The following is a 21,742-nucleotide window of genomic DNA, read 5'->3' on the forward strand; positions in this document are numbered from 1 at the left end:
AACTTCTCTCGTACCATAAAGAGGGTAGTGCCCTTTGTTCAAGTCTTGAAGACATCATTTAAGGGAACACTTATCTACTTACCCTAAAGTTGGGAAGGAGTGAATTCCATTTTGTGTGATTATGTTTCCAGCTCCCGCCTCGGTCTTGTTTCCAAAATGATAAGCATATTGAGTCGGTAATCTGACCACTCTCACCCATACAAATCAAAGGATAATCCCTCACGAGCAGGAGTTCATAATACACTCAAGATTAAGACTAAGTTACCTAGGTCATCTTAATGAAATAGAAACCAAACTAGTTAATGGAGTTACGTCTAGTGGTTACTATTTCGCGATCCGATTTTATGCAAACTTGTTGCATAGGATACCCTCACTCGTATGTCGCATACACGAACGTGTTGGATCATTGCATTTGTATCAAATACAAAGTGAGCCTATTCATAGTATTACCAGGATAAGGTACTCAACCTTAACCCTATACTATAGTCCTTTTAAGCTGATCTCGAACATTAATCCTTATATGTTTCTACATACTGTTCAAGACTCATCAAACAGCTTAGGATGTTAGTTTATTGGATTTGGACAAAATTAATAATATAACCAATAACACTTATTGAAATAATAATAATAATAATAATAATACTTTATTAATAACGGTTAATAGATTATATTTACTATCTATGAGTTTTAGGACATAAAACCTAATAAATAGAATACTATAATTTTGAATCCAATTAACTAAGTCTCGAGGCTATCTAATGTAGACTTGAATTTTATGTAAAGACATAAATGTGGATCAAGTTCGAGTGTATAGCTCAAACGGTCTATAGTTTATGAATAAGGTTGGGCGTCTTATTCTGATACCACTATGGATGTGTCCCGCTCTGTAATTAGTACAAACGATGTGATCTTGAATCGTTCATGTAGATTTGCATAGTCACTTTTAAGTTATAACACTGTATGGAAGTGAGAGCATCCTATATAAAGAGTTTACATAAAGACTGGAACTATGAAATAGTCACTTTTAAGTTATAACACTGTTAACTATATAAACTGACTATTTTGATTATGATAACCTAAGTAACTTAATCTTAATCTTGAGCTAACTGTGAATTTCTATCCAAACGGTATTATCTTTAGATTTGCATAGGTAAGGGCAGCTCAACAACGTTGACCTAATAAGCTTCCCATTTCAGAGGTAAGATCGGGTGGATGGCTAAGGACATAGGGTGCAAGATGATATTCACTCCTACCGGCCACTTTAGGATTAGTATATAGGTTGTTCCCTTAAGGACTGAATCCAAGTCTTGAACAAGGGATCCTACCCACTCATTGGCTCGAGAGGGATTCGGTTTATAGGTTGGACCTTAAACCAAATGTTCAATAATAGTGGATCAGTGAGACTTAAGGAACAAGATGTAGTCTCGGGGGTAATTAAACGATATTTTGATCCAGTTGAGCTTACAAACAACCTGTAAATGATTAACTTACTAATCATAGTTATACCAGATGGACAAAAACATATCTATAGTGAGAGGAGTGCAACTAGGGTACTTTAGTGGAATGATCCATTAGTTAACAAATATTGATTAGCTCGATCTAAAAGGGTTTAACCAGTCAATCTAGCTGTAGGTCCACTAGGTTCACCTACTAGCTCATATGGAATTAACTTTGAACAATATGTTAGAATAATTCGAATTGTTCGAATTAGGTAGAGAGGGAGAAACCGATGAATATATGTGATATAGTCATCGGTTATAAAGCTTTATGTTTAAATGCAATTTAAATATTAAAAATATGAATACATATTCATTTTTGAAAGCTTGAAATTAATGGAAATGGTCAAAGTTGTAAAAAGTCAAAATGTTGACTTTAACTTTGACCGACTTTATATTCAAATGGAATTCAAATTTTGGAAAAATAAATGCGGATTCATGTTGGGAGGTTGAAATTAGTCAAGAAGGACAAAATAGTAAAAAGTCAAAATGCTGACTTTTGACTTGAAAAAGTCAAAGTTTGTCTTTGACTTAATTGGTCAAATGATCATATTGTTCTTGAACTAGAGTTAGTGGAAAAATTCAACATTTTGTTGGATAATCCCACTAACACTTAGTGGGACTAGTGTTTACATAAGATGTAAACATATAGCTCATTAAATTTAAGTGGAAAATGAGGTGGTGTTATTTTGTAAACTATTTTCATGCATTTTGCATGTAAATCTTTTATAAAATTCTTTTAAAAGTTTTTTAAAAATTTTAGAAATTATTCCAAAATTTTAACAAATTTTTCTCACCTCTCTCACTTAAAACAAATTGTTCTAAGTTCGAAAAATAGCGGGTCAACACTAGTGGTGGTTCCAGTTCGTGATCGGAAGACTTCAAATGTATGTTTTTCTCTTAACTCTAATTAATGTAATTAAGGTAGTTATTAAGCATGTTAACTTCTAAATTAGTTTAGATGCATCTAGAGTAATTTTGATCCGTTCTTTCGTTGCGCATGTCTCGTTTTTTCATCAATTGTGATATACTAAAGTTGGTAAATTTATTAATTTTTAGAACCACTCACTTATAAATTATTTTGACTGAAGTATAAAACCTCTTGTCAATAAATTTTATCGATCCGTCACTGCTCATACAAATACCTTTCAAAGGGAGGATGCGCACTAGGCATCATGAGCCCGAGTATGAATTTCATGATGTGAATTTTTGGAGAACGTAAAAGTAAATGTATATCAAATATACTTTTGCTCCCACTAAGTATCTTAAAAATTAGGATGCATTGCTTAGTTAAACTTAGGCTATGTTGTTTATATAAGTGATGATTATTTGGCTCTATACAACATTTAATTTATGTTGTTTTAACAAAAATAATTAATATTAACTAAACATTTTAATAAATATTAATTATTTGTTGCATGCATATAAATGTTGACTAATTGATTTTTCAAATCGATTCCCAGGTAGGGATATTCCATTTTAGTCAACTTAAGTACGCCAATCCTAAATAGAACCTTCCTTTGACAAGAATCTTTTATTCAACATTTTATAAATTTAATCTTTCTTTTTCTCAATCTAAACCTATTAAAAAAACAAAACTTTATTCTATTTCTAAGCTTATTACAAATACTTTTAACATAAAAGGTCCGTTTGGATTGCCTATGAAAAAATGTTTTTTTAAGAATACATTTTAAAAAAAATCTTTTTTGTAAAATGGGTTTAAAATTTAAATACTTGCATGTTTGGTTTGACCTCTTTATAAATGTTTATATGTAAAATTGGGTTTGGTTTGTCCTATACTAAAATGTTTATACTTAGGTCAAATTACCATAAAAAGTATTAAACATTAAGAACTAATTTCATAAAAAAATACACACATTTTAAAAAAAAAATTCAAAAATATATTTTATAAAATTAATCATACGTTATCTTGAAATTATTAATTTTTTAGTTACTTGAAATCAAACATTAATTTCATTTTTTTATTAAATTTTTTTGAACAATTCAACTTTAGAAGCACAAACATCTTGAAATATAAATACATAACCATAAACAAAAATAATTGATTTGCAACAACAAAATATAAATAAGATAAGTAATTTTTTCAAGACAATATAATATCAACTAGATAAAAAGATGTGCAATTCGATCACATTCTCCATTCATGATGTAAGCCTAAATGGCTATATGGTTATAACTAATTGTGCGGTTGATACAACCTATTAACAGTTACATAACTGAAACCCTATTATAAATAAACATCTTTACCACATTGGGAAGATAGAGAAAATTTCAAAAAAAACAAATTGGTCCTACACCAATTTGGTACCAGAGCTTCATTCGACTTGGGACTGATGCCTAATCGTCGTGGCAGAGCTCTGGCGACTGAAGAACAACAAGAGGCGGGAGAAACACCCTCCTCTCTCTAAGAACCTTAACTAAATGCTTGGTATCAGTTGAGATTTTTTTGGAGGGACTTCAAGAGACCTTGGATGCTATTGTTAGAAGATTGGATGCAATGATTTAGCTACAACAACATCTGAAAGAAGAACAACTGAACCTACGACAATGGGGAGCACGAAGGAGACAAGGTGCAAAACTTTAGGGTGACTACAGAAATCAAGAAAGTCACCAAGAAGGAAAAATAAACCATTTACGAAGAAGAAATATATGTGAAGAACAGTGGCCGAAAAATCAAGATCTTAATCAAGATTGGAGTTCCTCGAGCGAATATGTAAAAAGTGATGACACCATTAACAATAGAGGACGCCAATTTGCATCTTTTGAAGAACTAAGAGCGAAAGCATACGAGTATAAAATGAAGATCAACCTCCCTATATACGATGGTAAAGGAACATTGAAACCTTCCTCGACTGGACCAAAAATACTGAAAAAAAAAGTTCAACTATATGGGTACAGTCGAACACAAGAAAGTTCATTTAGTGGCTTTGAAACTAAAGGGTGGAGCATATGCTTGGTGGGATCAGATAGTAGTCAATCGACAAAAACAGGGGATACAACCGATTCATTCATGGGAAAAAATGAAGAAATTAATGAAACGAAGGTTTTTACCTCCTAATTACGAACAAACACTGTACACACAGTATTAGAACTACCGTCAAGTATCCCAAAAAACAACATAGTACATTGAGGAATTTCACCGACTGAGAGCTCAGACTAATTTGATGGAGAGCGAACAACATTTTATTGCTAGTTTTACAAGAGGGTTGTGGATGGACCTAAAGGAGAAAGTAAAACTCCAAAGTTTCCAATGGCTGTCAGAAGCCATAGCTTACACATAAACATGGTGGAAAGTCGATCGAAATTTACAAGAAAAGGATTGTGGGAAGCCTTCACATCCAAAAATACTTTAGCACCTTAAGCAGTCAACAAAAGTAGTGTGGTAGAAAAAAAATAAAGAACAAGAAAAGAATGATGATTAGAACAATAAAAAAGACATCAGTGAAGCTAACAAAAAGTCCAGAAACTCTTATAACAGGCCTTTCTCATAAACTTGCTATAGGTGTGGACAAGCCGGTCATCCTTCAAACTCCTGCCACTAGCAAAAAACAGTCGTAATAGTAGATGGTGAAGAAGAATTAAATCAAGGAAGTAATGAAGAATATGAAGAAGAAGCAGAACTAATCGAGGCTGACGAAGGAGATGGATGTTCTACAAAAAAGCTTGATTACTTCAAAAGAAGAACATCAACCACAAAGGCATAGTCTCTTTAAAACAAGATGCAAGATTCAAGGGAAGATTTGCTATGTTATCATTGACAGTGACAGCAGCGAAAACTTTGTTTCAAAAAAACTAGTAACAACCTTGAATCTCAAAAGTGAATCTCAACTTAATCTCTATAAGATTGGATGGATAAAGAAATGAGGAGAAGCTCAGATTTTAGAGATATGTTATGTCTCGTTATCCATTGGTAACAACTCTAAAGATCATGTTGTATGTGATGTTCTCGAAATGAATGTGTGTCATATACTCTTGGAAAGACCATGGCAACATGATACTCGAGCCTTGCATAAGGGGAGAGAAAACACTTATGAATTACAATGGATGAATAAAAAAGTAATCCTTCTACAATTAAAAAAGAAGAATGAAGAGGGAATAAACAAAACTAAGAAAGGCAGCAGCCTCTTTATGACCATCAGTGGAAAGAAATTTATTAAAGAATGTGAAACTGAAATCTTGGGATTAGTTGTGACTAATCAAAATGTGGAAGAAGAATCTATTGAAATCCCTATAGAAGTGCATGAATTATTCAACAAATTCCCCAATATTATTAAAGAACCAACAGAATTGTCTCCCTTGCGAGACATTCAACATAATATTGAACTAGTACTAGGGGCTACACTACCTAATCTGTCACATTATAGAATGAGTCCGAAAAATATGTTGTTTTACAACAAGCAATTGAAGAGTTGCTGAAAAAGGGCACATCCAACCTAATTTAAGTCCATGTACAGTCCCTACCCTGTTAACACCAAAGAAAGATGGAAATTGGAGGATGTACATTGACAGCAGAGCAATTAATAAAACTACAGTGAAGTACAGGTTTCATATTTAAAGAATCAATGATTTACTTGACCAACTTGGAGGAGCATGAATTTTTTCCAAAATTGACTTGAGGAGTGGATATCACCAAATCAGAATAAAGCCCGGAGATGAATGGAAAATTGCTTTCAAAACAAATGAAGGCCTTTTTGAATGGTTTATGATGCCATTTGGACTCTCCAATGCTCCTAGTACCTTTATGAGACTCATGAACCAAGTACTTCATCCTTTCCTTAATAAATTTGTCATTGTTTATTTTGATGATATTTTGTTTTTCAGTTGATCTCTAGAAGAACATAATGTGCATCTACATCAATTGTTTGAAGTTTTGACCAAAAATGAATTATATATCAACCTCAAGAAATGCATCTTTTGTGTAGAAGAAATAGCATTCTTGGGAATCATTATTAGGAAGACCCATATCCTAATGGATGAAAAGAAGGTTGAAGTTATTAGAAACTAGCCGATACCTACTTCAATAAAGGAAGCTCAAGCATTCATTGGTTTGGCATCGTTGTATAGAAAATTTATTCATAACTTCAGCACCATTGCTGCACCAATTACTGATTGCTTGAAAAAAGGAGCCTTCCTATGGGAAAATAAACAACAAGACAACTTTGAACTATTGAAGAAAAAGCTGAGTAGCAATCCAGTTTTGAAACTCCACAATTTTTCCCAACCATTTGAAGTTGTTGTAGATGCTTATGGGATCGGCATTAGAGCTTTTTTATCTCAATCAGGCCATCTCATTCGATATTTCAGTGAGAAACGCAGCCCATCAAGACAGATGTGGAGCACTTATGAACAAGAGATGTATGTCCTCGTTAGTGCATTAAAATAGTGGGAACATTACCTACTGTCTAAAGAGTTTCTCCTAATAACCGACCATTTCTCCCTAAAATACCTCCAAGCTTAGAAATTTATCAACCAAATTCATGCTAGATGGATCTCCGTTTTACATAGATTCACCTTTTTTATCAAGCACAAAACTTGAAAAAAAAAAACAAAGTAGCTAATGCACTAAGTAGAAAACATTCCCTACTTTCGATACTATCAACTAAGGTAATAGCATTCAAGCATTTACCAGACTTATATGAAGATAATGTTGACTTCAACATGATGTGGTATAAATGCATTCATCATCTCGAGATAGGAGAATTTCATATGGTGGATGGATTTCTGTTCAAAGAAGAAAAATTACGCATACCCTATACTTCTCTCAGAGAAGCTTTATTAAAGAAAGAACGCTATAGAGGATTAGTTGGTCACTTTGGGTAACACAAAACATTTGAAATACTTTTCCCTAAATATTATTGGCCACAGTTGCAAAAGGCACAAATAATTTTGTAAAACGATGCCCTATCTACCAAACAGCCAAAGGCACAAGCACTAATGCTGGATTATACAGCCCTTTACCAATTCCTACAACTATATGGGAGGATTTATAAGTAAACTTCGTATTGGGATTACATAAGACAAAGATAGCATGATTTTGTAATTGTGGTTGTAGACAGATTCAGCAAAATGGCCCATTTTTTACCCAACAATAAGACTAATGATGGTGTCTATATTGCTAATCTCTTCTTTATAGAGATAATCTGACTCCATGGCATACCTAAATCTATTGTGTCTGACAGAGACGTGAAATTCTTAAGCCACTTTTGGCGCATTCTGTGGAAGAGACTAGATACCACCTTTAAATTTAATACTACAGCACACCCACAAACAGAAGGCCGAACCGAGGTTACTAATCAAACTTTAGGAAATCTAATTCATTACCTAAGTGGCTCAAATCCTAAACAATGGGATCTAGCGCTAGCTCAAGCTAAATTCGCATTCAACAATATGAAGAATAGATCGACCGGGAGATGTCCCTTTGAGATTGTCTATACTAGACGCCCTAGACTTACATTTGATTTAGCCAATCTGCCATCAAATGCAGATATCAACAATGAAGCAGAAAATATGATTGATAGAATACAAAATCTGCACAAAGAGGTACATGATCACCTACAGAAAACTACTTCATCTTATAAACAAGATAAAGACCGGAAAAGAAGAGAGGTGAAATTCAAAGAAGGAGATCTTGTGATGATTCATTCGAAGAAAAACCAATTTCCAACAGAAACATACAACAAACTAAAAGACAGACAGCTTGGGCCTTACAAAATATTAGTAAAATATGGTGATAATGCCTATAGAATTGAACTACCAGACGGCCTACACATCAACCCTGTTTTTAACGTAGCAGACCCGAAGACCTACCACGCCCCAGATGGATTCCAATTAGCTTAGTAGACCAACTCGAGGTTGAGTTGATTTTGAATGGGGTGAATTTGATGTAAGCCTAGACAGTTATATGGTTATAACTAATTGTAATGTTGATATAACCTATTAACAGTTACATAACTGAAACCCTATTATAAATAAACATCTTCACACATTAGGAAGATAGAGAAAATTTCAGAAAATATATTGATCCTACTGTATTCATCTTTATTTCACAAACCGAACAATCATGTTCTTTATTGACGTTTTCATGATTTCTTTCACAGATGTTAAGGCAAAGTAAATTTAGCTAATAGATGAACATTTGCAAATTCCTATATTTAAATGTGTATGAACACACATTGAAAAAATATTATCAAAGTATTTAAAAAAGAAAAAAAAACAAAAAAAACGACAAAGTGAAAAATAGATAGTAAAAAAGAATAGAAAAAATAGAGAAAGAAAATAGATATTTGAAAGGGATTCCTCGTTAAATACCAAATAAACATTTATTCTAAAATTTGGTTGCTTGTGTTTTTTTAAAAATGATTTATTTCATAATCTCATTTTTCTAAAAATTATTTCAACACCATAATTTAGCTTAAAATGAATTATTTTAAAAATTAAACACTTCAAAAGTCAATCCAAACACACTCAAAATATATTTGTCTATAACAACTTAAACAACAATTAATTATAAATCTATATTTGCATGCAACTCTTTCATATAGATTTTATTTTCTTAGTTATATTAAAAAACTAAAAACAAAATAACATGAATAACTCAAATTCTTTAATATGCATAACATGACACTTATACTAAAATCAATGGAAACAAAACTATATCATATACATGTTTTAATCCTTCACTAAACTATGTCAGATAACAAACATATTATAACATGCAGTATAATACACATCATGTATATTAAATAATATAACATTTATATTCAAAATAATGTATGATCATGCTATTTCATTAAATAATATAACTCTTATATCAAACTAATAATTCCATGCTATCATATTATATAACATTTACATTATAATATGATGCATGGGCATACATATTATGCAATACATTTTAATTTTACTTTTCAGCCTTATCCCTTTGTGTATCTGTTCTTTCGTGATCACTACCATTCTTCCTCCCCACTAAATATTCTGCTCTTTTAGTGTACATTATGTAGCTCTCCTGCTTTCTTTTCATTTCAATTTCCACATCTATAATAGTCTTTATATATAAAACTAAGACTAACCAAAAATTAATCGAAAAAGGGGAAGAGCAATAACCAGATTCAGAATGACCCATCCAACAAACTTGTAGAAAGTAATCTAAATTAAAAAACATACAACAAAGATAACAATCTTACACTGAACAAAGATACTTGTCCAACCAAATACACAAAAGAGATGGGGGTATGAGAAGAAGTAGCAAAGCTTCACAAACGCAAACAGAGAACCTAATTCTTGGATGCGAAGTAAATGTGTTCATCTACAGTCTTAGAAGTCATTAGATTAAGCTAAACACTAGTTAAAGATACATGTGAATGTCTCAATCCTTGGAGGCTTTGTTAATGAGGGATTTGTGAATATGAGGAATCACACCACCTCCAGCAATGGTTCCTTTGATCAGGGTATCAAGTTCTTCATCTCCTCTAATGGCAAGCTGAAGATGTCTTGGAGTGATTCTCTTCACTTTCAGATCCTTGCTCGCATTTCCAGCCAACTCAAGCACTTCAGCGGTCAGATATTCCAGAATTGATGCTAGGTACACTGCAGCAGTCGCACCAACTCGCCCATTTGCAGATATTCTTGTTTTGAGATGCCTGTGAATTCGTCCTACAGGAAACTAAAACCCCACAATCCCCAGACTACATAAGTTAAGTGACTCAATAATGGGGAAACCCAAGGCCGAAATGAAGAGGAATTGTTTGAACTCAACCCATTGTAGTTCAAAGAAAAACTATATGGGTATTTAAATTGCAAATTCTCACATATCAGCCCAACTCAACAAAAAACCTAGTTAATTACACTTCTTTCTTGAACAAATTAATAGAAAAGTTAACATTTTAGATTTCAATGTAAGAATTCAAAGGTAAAAAGGAAATATGGTACTATATAAAGATAAGAAACAAATATCACAAATACGTAAACATTATTGTACAAATCTTAACCACATGTAACTTAAAAGGTACATGGTTACTGGAATTGCGAAGTTACAGCCCAATCTACAAAAAACCTACCTTACACCGTCTTTCATAGACGAAGAATTGAAAGAGCTTTCAGAGTCTCAAGTTTAAATTCAAAACTGTCAATGTATTGTAGTAAAAATTTAAGAAACAACGACCCGAATACGCAGATACGTCAACATAATTGTACAAATCTTACTTAAATGTTGCTCAAGGACATGAGCAATAGAATTCTGAATATTCAGCCCAACCCGCAAACAGCTACCATCAATACATGAGAAAATTCAAAGCTTTCAATATGAAGTAAATGAGATTTTGGAGTCCCAAGTTAAAATTCAAAACTTTCAGAGAAATGGAAAAAAAAAAAAGTACAATAGTAAAAAGTTAAAAAACGCAGATCACAATATGTAGACACATCTACATAACTGTACAAATCTCAACTGCATGTAATACATGTTCATCTGAGTAGCAAATTTCCAGTCCAACCCACAAAAAATCTAGTTCACACTTTTCCATTAAACAATAAATTGTATAAGATTTCAGACTCCCATGTGTAATAATTCATAGCTGTCTTCACAATAAAAATCTAGGAATGAACATCACAATATGCAGATACATCAACATAATCGACAAACAAAATGGTTCGAAATTATAAAAAATAGAAGTAAACAAATCAAAGATCCTCAGGCAAAGACACTAACGTTTCTTAATTAGTTCAACTCGTCGGGTAAGAATACCTGTATACCAGCGCGGGAGGATCGAGAGATGGGCTTCTTCTTGTCCTTATCCTTATCTTTGTTCGCTGCAGGAGTCTTTGCAGCCAAAAGCCCTTTCCCACCTTTCCCGGCCATTTTTCAAGCTGCAAAAAATGTTGAAACATTCAAATGAACATGTAGAAGAGAGTGAATTCGCTGATTAAAACAGAATCAACAGAGAAGTGAAGGAAAAAAAGACGATTTGTATACAGATCTGGATCGGGGAAGAAGCAGGAAATGTGGAGATGAAAAGAAAATTAGAAATTAGAGAGGGAAAGAAAAAGAAAAAAAGGAAAACCTGAAGATGGTAGAAGCGAAGAGAAGAGTGAAATTGAGGTTTGGGAAGAAAGAGAATTTGGGATTGAAGAATAGCTTTCGCTTTTTGAAATGGGTTTTCTTCTTTCCCTTCGTCTTGGCGGTTTAATTTAGGTGGGAAATTTTCAATTTTCCGAAAATTTTGAATTTTCATTAAGTATAGACCCCTTCCCTTTCCTTGTTTTTCATTTTATGATTCCTCATCACACCATAATTGCTCAATTCAACAACAAAATTTAATACAATTATTTTAATTTTTCACTTTATAATTATTTTAAATTAATTAATAGACATTCCACATCAAAGCTAAAACATTGTAAATTTTTAAGGTAAAATTATAAGATTTTTTAAACTTATAAGCTAAAAATGACATTTTCTCGATGATAAAATGGTCGAGGTAAATACCTACACCACCTCAACAATTTTTGTCTAGATAGTTCTATCGAGAAAGATATCCCCATGCTATCTTGATAACTAACTTCTTTAGTAAAACATTATTGAAGTTTGTGCATTTATCGAGTAACTTCATCCTCTCATTTATCTCTTATTTTCACATTTTTTGAATAACTTTGATTTTCTCTCTTCCTCTGCTTTTCACATTTATTAAAAAAAATTTATCTTATAACTCGACGTTCCAATGCACAAACTTACTAACTCTAGTTTTATTAACTCAATTCAATGAGCAAATACAACATAAGAACGTGAGTGATAGTGTCAAAGTAATTGTGTCAAATTATATTTTAAGAAAATGTTACAGTATTAGCCATGACCTCTCTGAATTATAAAATAGAATTTTTTAAAGGATTGATAGTAATCTAAAATATGTGACAATAAAAATTTTGTTTAAGATCAATGTGACACTATTTCATGACTGATATTTCAAAAAACTTTCTCTCCTTGTAGTTTCAAAACAATATATAAAAGTGTGCAGAATAATATTTCAAAGCTTTTGAAAAAGAAAACAAGAAAAAAGAAAAAGAGTATTTTTAAAATGAAATGCAAAGTTGAGTATATAACCAAATCTAAAATATAGAAAAGCATTGGGAATGACTTTCACCCCTTTGTGGGCGGAAGTTTGATGAGTTGGGCTTCGGCCCATTAGGAACTAAAATCACCTAATGCTTTCCAAGGCTTATAAATCCTTCTTTCATCTCTAAATCCCATGCTTTTCCATCTACTTTTTTTATCGATATTTTAAAGTAGTTTTTACAAATATTAATTTTCATAAATATAACAAAATACTAAAATATTTACAACCTAAGTAACAAAATCGAAAAACCTATGAAGTCGGCTATTTTTTTAAATAGGTTTGTCTTTGTCGCTTTTGAATTTTGCCCAATTTCGATTTCTTCCTTCTTCTTTTTCATTTTTTCTGCAATTTTTCTTTTATATTTTTTTTTCTAAAATCATAATCATTGTTCTACGATTAATATTATTATTATTTCTTTTATCTCTATTATTTTTTTCACTTCCTCAAATTCCCACTTGATAAACGATCTCCGTCATCTTTCGTATATTTCCTTTTCCAGATCTAAACGATCGTACCAAATATAAAAGGTCTTGGTATACAATTTTGAACAAAAATCGTTTAGTTCTTGATACACAATTGCGATATAAAGTCCCTGAGATTGGTTCTATATATATATACACACTTAGGGGACAAAGAAAATGAAAGAAAATGTGTTTTCTCTTATGCTTTTAGTGGGCCATTCCCAACAATTATTCGCCCTAAGAGTGTTGCCTATTACACTTATATTTATATGAATAAGGTTAAATTATAAAAATGTCTTTGAACTTTATAGGTTGTGTGAAAAATATTTCTAAATTTTTAAAATTTTAAAAAATGTTCTTAATTTTTCAAAAAAAGAGTTTAAAAATATCCTTATGGTTAATTTTGGATGAAAATCGTTAAAATTTTATTTAAAAAATTCTCATGAACTATTGAAAAGTTTCATAAATACCATTAAGCTTAAAAAAAGTTCAAAAATAGTATCATTGATCCAAAATTTACTCTAATTTTCTCACCAACCAAAATTTTAAGTTAAAACCATAGTTTTAAATTTATTTGACTATCAACACAAAGTGATAAATCACGTACAAAACCAATATAATCTTAATAGTTTTTGTTCTGATTAACATACAGTTAATTGGCAATGTATTTAATTATTAACACACAATGATAATCTAATAGATCTATCGATGTGAGATTTTTTTTTACTAATTATTGTTTTAGTATGTTTTAATGAGAAACTTTTATTTTGAAATTTTGTGAGATTTTGTTGAATTTTATGTTTTAACCGAGGTTTAAAATATCGATGTTAATGAATATATGGAAGTTTTAATTTTACAAAAAAATCAATTTCAATAGGTATTTATGGAAAATTATAAAAATAAAATAAAAATTAAATTTAAGTTAGTAAATAAATATTTTATTATTTTCAAATAAGTAAACATGTCTCTATTATTTGTATTATATTCATATCAATGTCATTTTGATGTTTATTTCTTGTAATTTGTGGATTTTTATACAGTGTAGTGAAAATATCGATTCACCCCTTCTATCATTATCAAACGCATAGAAATATAAAAATATCGTTAAAAATATCAAGATATCGATGTAAATTTGATTTTAACTTAAAATTTTGGTTTGTATTTTGGGTGTTAAGAAATTTGATGTAAAAATTGGATTAATGAAAGTATTTCTTAACGTTTTCTAAGTTTAAGGTTATTTATAAAAATTTTCAACAATTTAGGGTTGTTTTTTAAACAAAATTTTAAGAGCTTTCATCCAAAACCAACACATATTTCTTAACCCTTTTCAAAAGCCTAATAACATGTTTTAAACTTTTGAAAGTTTATGGACATTTTTTACACAAACCACAAAATTGATGGACATTTTTTTTATGTATATAATTTAGCCTATGAATGAACAAAATACCTTTTGAAATTATGTCAATGAAGGTCCTCGAACTTTCCTTTGTTTTTGAATATTTTTCTCGCAAGACGAAGTTTGAAAGTATATTAGTCTAATTTTTCCTTCAAAGTTTTCATTTGAGTGAATGTTCATAGGATTATTGTTTACATGTTGGGTAGGGGTACGTTGTCATATTTTACATTGATACTACTTCAAAGTTTAGATATATAAGTTGTTTTTTTTTTTCAACATCGAACTATTTGACCCGTGGAGGGTTTCCTTTTTCTTTTCTTTTTATTTAATTTAATTAATTTGAAGGGGGAAAAAATGAAATTTCAAAGATGTTTCTTCATAATGAAGAGTAGTGAGGAGTAAAGAAAAATGGGGATGTTTGTTGGTATAATTGGGTGCAAATGCTTAGTGCTTTCTTCCAACTATTAGCTATAGGCAGTAAAAAAGAAGTGGTAGAAACATAAAAAAAAAAAAGCATAAAGAAAAAAGGAAAAGAGAATGGAGATTATAGAAAGGAGATTTCTCTTTTCACTCATACCTATATGGACTAGAAGCAAATAGACTTGGGAACAAAGCAATTACTTGAGACTAAGATGAAGAGAAAAGCAAAAGAAAAGAAAGAAAAAAAAAAAAAGAAGTAAAGACAACCTTATAGATCAAACATAGGTTCTTGAGAGTTCTATAGAAATCTAGAAGAATGTAATTGAACAACTATATTTTTTCTTCAAAGTATAATAAAAACGTAAAACGGTTGAGTTTTTTGACTTTAAAAGAAGATAGATATATTAACCGATGAATTATATATATTTTATAAAATTTATGAATTTATTATCCTTTTTTTTAATTGGTTGCAAATTTTACTTTTGGGAAAATATAGGGAGAAAAAAAATGATATTTCCTTATTTTATCTTCATATTTTGATTAGGTAGGTTCCATATTTGATACCATATTCTTTATTAAGTCAAAATCAATCAATATCTTGATTTGAGTATATCATATGTGTTTAAGATATATATATATATATATAAATATATATATATATATATATATATATATATATATTTAAAGAGTCAATAAAATTGAAATGCTTTTGTGACTTGCAAGGTTGGTTAACCTTTTCTATTTTCTTTTCTTTTTAAAGTCTTGCCTTTTTGAAGTTTGAAATACATAATGATGAAGGTTTTAATTTCATAATCAATGAAGACAATCTTCTCCCTAATACTAAACCTCAATACTTTGTAACAAAGAATTAAGATCTACTTTAATCTTTGAAGCAAAAGCACTCAATCGATTTTCTTTTTTATAAATTTTGTTTTGAACTATCTTATTTACTAAACTTTTATTTTGGCTTTTATCAAGATTGAGAAGGAAAGGGAGAGAATTGTATTGTTGTCTCGAGAATAATACAAAGGACAATAGAGAAAAGAGAAAAAATTACGATACCTAACGTACATTATAAACAATACGCATATTTGACAATACAATATAACAACTTAATCCATTAATTCATTTTATCATTTTCATGTCTTAATAGCGTCTTTTTCTTTATTAGAGGAAGACATATTTAAATAGGTAATTAAGTATATTAGTGAAATACAATATTTAAATGGATAATAGGTAGGGTAAATGCTTTAAGTATACATATAACAACATTTTTAATGAATCACAAATATAGCAAAATCTATAAGTGACCGATTTTTTCATAAATGCGAGAAAAAATCGATCAAACTGATTGAAAAACCCTTTGTCGGCTTGGATTGCTTCGTCAATTTGGATTGAAATTGACCTATTAGGCGGTTTCGAGTTAAAATTATATAAAATCGAAAGAGTTTTCAACTGATTTTGAGTTGAACAAAAATAAATAAATAAATAAAAATTGAACCCGCCGATAAGATAGATATAATAAAATAATTTTAAACATTTATATCATAAACCATGTAAATTCGAGGCTAAAAAGGTAAAATAAACTCTTATTAACAATATATGTAGTCTATAAACTACAAGAGTTAAATCTTAAGTTCGTTATATCTACAAACTTCTTCTGCACTATTATAAAATATTTACTAATACTTTATATCTACTTGTTATATTTGTAACTTTTCCAAATAATATTGACCATAAATAAAATCAGGTTGTGATTTCCAAATCACTAGAAAACATGTGTTTGTTGTTTAGAAACAAAAATACGATAGATTGCCCCTAATACTATAAAATTTTGATCTTAAATTAATTTGGTAATAGGTAAAGTGTTTGATGATTTGAAAACCACAACCAAATTAAGATGGACCAAGGTAAATTTTTCTAATATTTGAACATTAGGATGGTATTTACAATGGTTTTCATTTTAGATTTGTGAGGAGACAAAGAGTAAATATGGTGTAAAAGTAAGGGGTAAAATTGACAATAAAAGAAAGATGGTATAGGGGCATATAAGAAAAGAATCTAAAATAAAATCTTTATTATTAGGTACTATGAACTGAAGTGTTATGTATGGTGGTGGGGGCAAATGGCCAATGAGATTACCAAAACCAAAAGATAAAGCCATAAGTTTTCTTTAGGCTCACTATCAACTATGAAGTGCACTTTTGGTTGTGGGTCCAAATTTATTTTGTTAACAAATAATTCATTATTACATTTGTTTTCTAGGTCTATGTATAGTATACATCCTAAATTCCTAACCAATCTAAATATATAGTTTTATGGAAATTAAAAAAGTATTAAAATTGTCAAAAATAATAAAATAAACAATATATTTAGAGTTAGAAATCAAGTTTAATTATTTTTATTTGCCTTTAAACGTTGTTTTATATAATTTTTTTGTTTTATATAATTCCTTAAAAATATAATAATTAATAGATTAAAGTTACAATTTTTTTTTTCAATTTTAGTTGGAATACTTCTAGAAAATATTGAATTTAAATTTGTTAATTTTTTGCAAAAAAATTTTTTTTTTTTTATTTTATTAACATCCCCCCTCCCCTCTTCCTAAAATTTCAAAATATATTTACTTTTTTTTTTTTTTGAGATTTTTACATAAAAAAGTTATCTTTGAACCACATATTCATAAATGTGTTTGAGTTTGAATGTTTTTCAAAGAAAGATTTTAGTGTTAACTTTGGACGACTTTTTTTCTAAAAATTTTTTATACTTGTTTTTCTTAATATTCTTTTTCACATTTATGTACTTAATGTGTATTTATTATGGAGGGAGAAAATGTATTTAATATAAGTTTTTTTATTTTAAATTGGAGAGAGAAAATGTATTAATGTATTTTTTTTTTCCAATTTGGAACGAGAAAATGTATTTGTTGTATTTTATTTTTTAATTTGAAGAGAGAAAACATTATTTTATTTTACATTTCACGATTTTTAAGCGTCTCTTTGTTATCCATATTTGATTTTTAATATTATGTGATATATGCATTTGATATATTTCATTGTTTATCTGGCATTTATATTCGATATTTTGATTTTTTAAACTTAAATATCAATTGTGGTAGTAATATATTTTTCGATGTTCTTGATATTAGTTATCTTTATCCTACAAAATATACATAAATCTCAATATATCATAAGTTCCATTTATATATCATAGTATTATTATACATTTCATAATTTTCAATTAAACAAAGGTATATACCACAATAATATGTAATTCACATACATCAAATAAAGAAAACATATAGGGTCGTTTCCATCCAAAGAAAGAAAACAAGCCAAACCATTTCCTCTTAGGTTAAGGTGTGGGTGGGAATAGAGAAGTGAACGACATTTTGTTCAATTTAAAAAAAAAAACTTTAGAAAAAACTTTAAAATAACAAAATTGGCCCATGCAGGTTTCGAACCTGCGACCTTCGCGTTATTAGCACGACGCTCTAACCAACTGAGCTAATAGGCCGTTTTGAGCTAATGAGCTAATAGGCCACTAAGGCCAGAGATCCAATAACTAAAGGAAGAATCCTTTCATCCCAGGACATCTCAAGGCATTGTATACCCAAGATCGAATGAATTAAAGGCAGAATTCTTTTATCTTGGGGCATCTGGGTGCAACTAAGGTCCAAGATCGTGATTTAGGATTTACAGGATCGTTTAAATTTGAAAGCCATCGTTTAAAAAAAAACACAATACAACCCTACAACCCAACCCAATCTATATTTTAAGGGTTGGGTTGAGTTGGTAATATAATTCAGGTTATTCAGGTTGCCAACTCAACCAACCCGAAAATATAGGTTGGGTTGAGAATGTCCCCCAACCCAACCCGTTTACACCCTTAAAAGGAGGTGAGGGACGTTCTCGTCCAAAAGAAAGAAAACAAGCCAAACCATTTCTTCTCGTTAGGTTCATTTGTTGATAGGAAGGGAGAAGTGAACAGAATGACATGTCGAACCTGCAACCTTCGCATTATTAGCACGACGCTCTAACCAACTAAGCTAATAGGCCATTTTGAGCCAATTGAGCTAATAGACCACTATTGCCCGAAATCCAATAACTAAAGGAATAATTCTTTCATCTTGGGGCATTGTATACCCGAGATCGAATGAATTAGAGGCATAATTCTTTCATCTCGTTCCATTTCGGTGCAATTAAGATTTGAGAACGAATAACTAAAGATTGAAGTGTTTCATCCCGGGACATCTCGAGACAATGTATGCCTAAGATCAAATAAAATATAGGTAGAATTTTTTCATCCTGGACCATCTCGGTCCCACTAAGGCACGAGATCCAATAACTAAAGGAAGAGCTCTTTCATCTTGGGACATCTCAGGACATTGTATACCCGAGATCAAATAAACTAAAGGCAGAATCCTTTTATCCTGGGACATCTCAGTGCAACTAAGGCCCGGGATCGTTTATCATGGTCTACTCGATCATTTAAATTTGAAAGCCATCGTTTAAAAAAAATAATACAACCCGACAACCCAACTCAACTCGATTGGGTTGGGTTGGTAATACAATTTGGGTTATTCAAGTTGCCAAGCCAACCAACTCGAAGATATGTGATATATACACTTGATATATTTCATTGTTTATTTGACATTTATACTCAATATTCTAATTTTGTAAACTTAGGTGACAATTGTGGCAACAATATATTTTCCCTTGATATTTTCCCTTGATATGTGACTCAATATATCTTGAAATATTGCCAATATACCTTGGAGTATATACAAAATTAAGGCTAGATATTACAAATATACAAAATGAAGAGTATATTTTGTTTAATCAATTTTCTTTATTAGTTATCCTTTATCCCGCAATATATACATAAATCCCAATATATCATAGGACTTCATTTATATATCATAGTATTATTACATATTTCATAATTTTCAAATAAACAAAGGTATATACCACACTAATATATAGTTCACATGCATCAAATAAAGAATGCATATATGTATTGAGAAGGGAGTTAGGGACATCCAAAAGAAAGAAAACAAGCCAAACTATTTCTTCTCGTTGGGTTAAGTTGTTGGTGGGAAGGGATAAGTGAACAAAACAAAATTGGCCCATGCAGGTCTCGAACCTGCGACCTTCGCGTTATTAGCACGACGCTCTAACCAACTGAGCTAATAGGCCATTATAAGCAAATTGAGCTAATAGGCCACTAAGGCCCAAAATCCAATAACTAAGGAGAGAATTCTTTCATCTCAGGACATTGTATACTCGAGATTGAATGAATTAAAGGCAAAATTCTTTCATCCCGGGGCATCTTGATTCAACTAAGGCCCAATATCGTGTATCAAGATCTTCAAGATCGTTTAGATTTGAAAGCCATCGTTTAAAAAATAAACACAATACAACCCTACAACCTAAGTCAATCTATATTTTAAGGGTTGAGTTGGGTTGGTAATATAATTTGGGTTATTCGGGTTGCCAACTCAACCAACCCAAAAATATAGGTTGGGTTGAGAATGTCCCCCAACCCAATCCATTTGCACCCTTAAAAGGAGGTCAGGGACATTTCCGTCCAAAAGAAAGAAAACAAGCCAAACCATTTCCTCTCGTTAGGTTCATTTGTTGGAGGGAAGGGAGAAGTGAATAGCACAACATGTCATTGAGTTTAAAAAAACCTCTAAAAATAATAAAATTGGCCTATGCAGGTCTCGAACCATTTCTTCTCGTTAGGTTAAGTTGTCGGTGGGAAGGGAGAAGTGAACAAAACGACATATCGTTGTGTTAAAAGAAACTCTAAAATAACAAAATTGGCCCATGCAGGTTTCGGACCTACGACCTTCGCGTTATTAGCACAATGCTCTAACCAACTGAGCTAATAGGCCATTATGAGCAAATTAAGCTAATAGGCCACTAAGACCTAAAATCCAATAACTAAGGAGAGAGTTCTTTCATCTCATGGCATCTTGGGGCATTGTATACTCGAGATCGAATGAATTAAAGGTAGAATTTTTTCATCCCGGGGCATCTTGGTGCAACTAAGGCCTAATATTGTGTATCATGATCTACATGATCGTTTAAATTTGAAAGCCATCATTAAAAAAAACAATAAAACCCAACAACCCAACCCATGAGAATGCCCCCGACTCAATCCTTTACACCCCTAATGTGAAGGGAGGTTAGGGACGTTTCCGTTCCAAAGAAAAAAAACAAGCCGAACCATTTCCTCTCATTAGGTTCATTTGTCGGAGGGAAGGGAGAAGTGAAGCACAACATGTCATTGAGTTTAAAAAAAACCTCTAAAAATAACAAAATTGGCCCATGCAGGTCTCGAACCATTTTTTCTCGTTAGGTTAAGTTGTCGGTGGGAAGGGAGAAGTGAACAAAACGACATATCGTTGTGTTAAAAGAAACTCTAAAATAACAAAATTGGCCCATGCAGGTCTCGAACCTGCGACCTTCGCGTTATTAGCACGACGCTCTAACCAACTGAGCTAATAGGCCATTATGAGCAAAACAAGCTAATAGGCCAATAAGGCCCAGAATCCAATAACTAAGGAGAGAATTCTTTCATCTCAGGGCATTGTATACTCGAGATCGAATGAATTAAAGGTTGAATGTTTTCATCTCGGCGCATCTTGGTGCAACTAAGACCCAATATTGTGTATCAGGATCTACACGATCGTTTAAATTTGAAAGCCATCATTAAGAAAAGAACAATAAAACCCAACAACCCGACCCAAAAGGGTTGGGTTGAGAATGCCCCCGACCCAATCCGTTTACACCTCTAATGTGAAGGGAGGTTAGGGACGTTTCCGTCGTAAAGAAAGAA

At 31.3% G+C, this 21,742-nt stretch overlaps 1 protein-coding gene and 4 non-coding genes across 6 annotated transcripts; all 5 read right to left on the reverse strand.

Moving 5' to 3' along the window:
* Positions 1 to 9,631: 9,631 nt before the first annotated feature.
* Positions 9,632 to 11,769, reverse strand: LOC103491260 (histone H2A variant 1). 2 transcript variants are annotated; one of them, XM_008451134.3, is made up of 3 exons: positions 11,573 to 11,769; positions 11,257 to 11,378; positions 9,632 to 10,179 (listed from the first exon to the last, which is right to left on the reverse strand). In XM_008451134.3, the coding sequence occupies exons 2-3, from the start codon at positions 11,368 to 11,370 to the stop codon at positions 9,883 to 9,885; spliced, it is 411 nt and encodes a 136-aa protein (XP_008449356.1). In that variant the 5' UTR covers positions 11,371 to 11,378; positions 11,573 to 11,769; the 3' UTR covers positions 9,632 to 9,882. The 2 variants fall into 2 exon arrangements, with proteins under 2 accessions (XP_008449356.1, XP_008449358.1); XM_008451136.3 differs by having other exon boundaries at positions 11,485 to 11,734.
* A 6,569-nt stretch (positions 11,770 to 18,338) lies between these two features.
* On the reverse strand, positions 18,339 to 18,412 carry TRNAI-AAU (transfer RNA isoleucine (anticodon AAU)). Its single transcript has one exon. It is a non-coding gene; the product is annotated as a tRNA-Ile (tRNA).
* A 1,608-nt stretch (positions 18,413 to 20,020) lies between these two features.
* On the reverse strand, positions 20,021 to 20,094 carry TRNAI-AAU (transfer RNA isoleucine (anticodon AAU)). Its single transcript has one exon. It is a non-coding gene; the product is annotated as a tRNA-Ile (tRNA).
* A 627-nt stretch (positions 20,095 to 20,721) lies between these two features.
* On the reverse strand, positions 20,722 to 20,795 carry TRNAI-AAU (transfer RNA isoleucine (anticodon AAU)). Its single transcript has one exon. It is a non-coding gene; the product is annotated as a tRNA-Ile (tRNA).
* Positions 20,796 to 21,340: 545 nt separating this feature from the next.
* Positions 21,341 to 21,414, reverse strand: TRNAI-AAU (transfer RNA isoleucine (anticodon AAU)). Its single transcript has one exon. It is a non-coding gene; the product is annotated as a tRNA-Ile (tRNA).
* Positions 21,415 to 21,742: the final 328 nt, after the last annotated feature.

The sequence above is a fragment of the Cucumis melo genome, chromosome 5 (assembly GCF_025177605.1).
Source record: "Cucumis melo cultivar AY chromosome 5, USDA_Cmelo_AY_1.0, whole genome shotgun sequence".
In the NCBI taxonomy this organism is placed as follows: domain Eukaryota; kingdom Viridiplantae; phylum Streptophyta; class Magnoliopsida; order Cucurbitales; family Cucurbitaceae; genus Cucumis; species Cucumis melo.

Bases quoted from the DNA above. Each gene is read 5' to 3' on its own strand.
- LOC103491260 (XM_008451134.3), bottom strand. From the start codon at position 11,370: ATGGCCGGGAAAGGTGGGAAAGGGCTTTTGGCTGCAAAGACTCCTGCA. The intron at 10,180-11,256 runs GTATTCTTACCC...GTGGGGTTTTAG, and splicing joins CCTCCCGCGCTGGTATACAG to TTTCCTGTAGGACGAATTCA.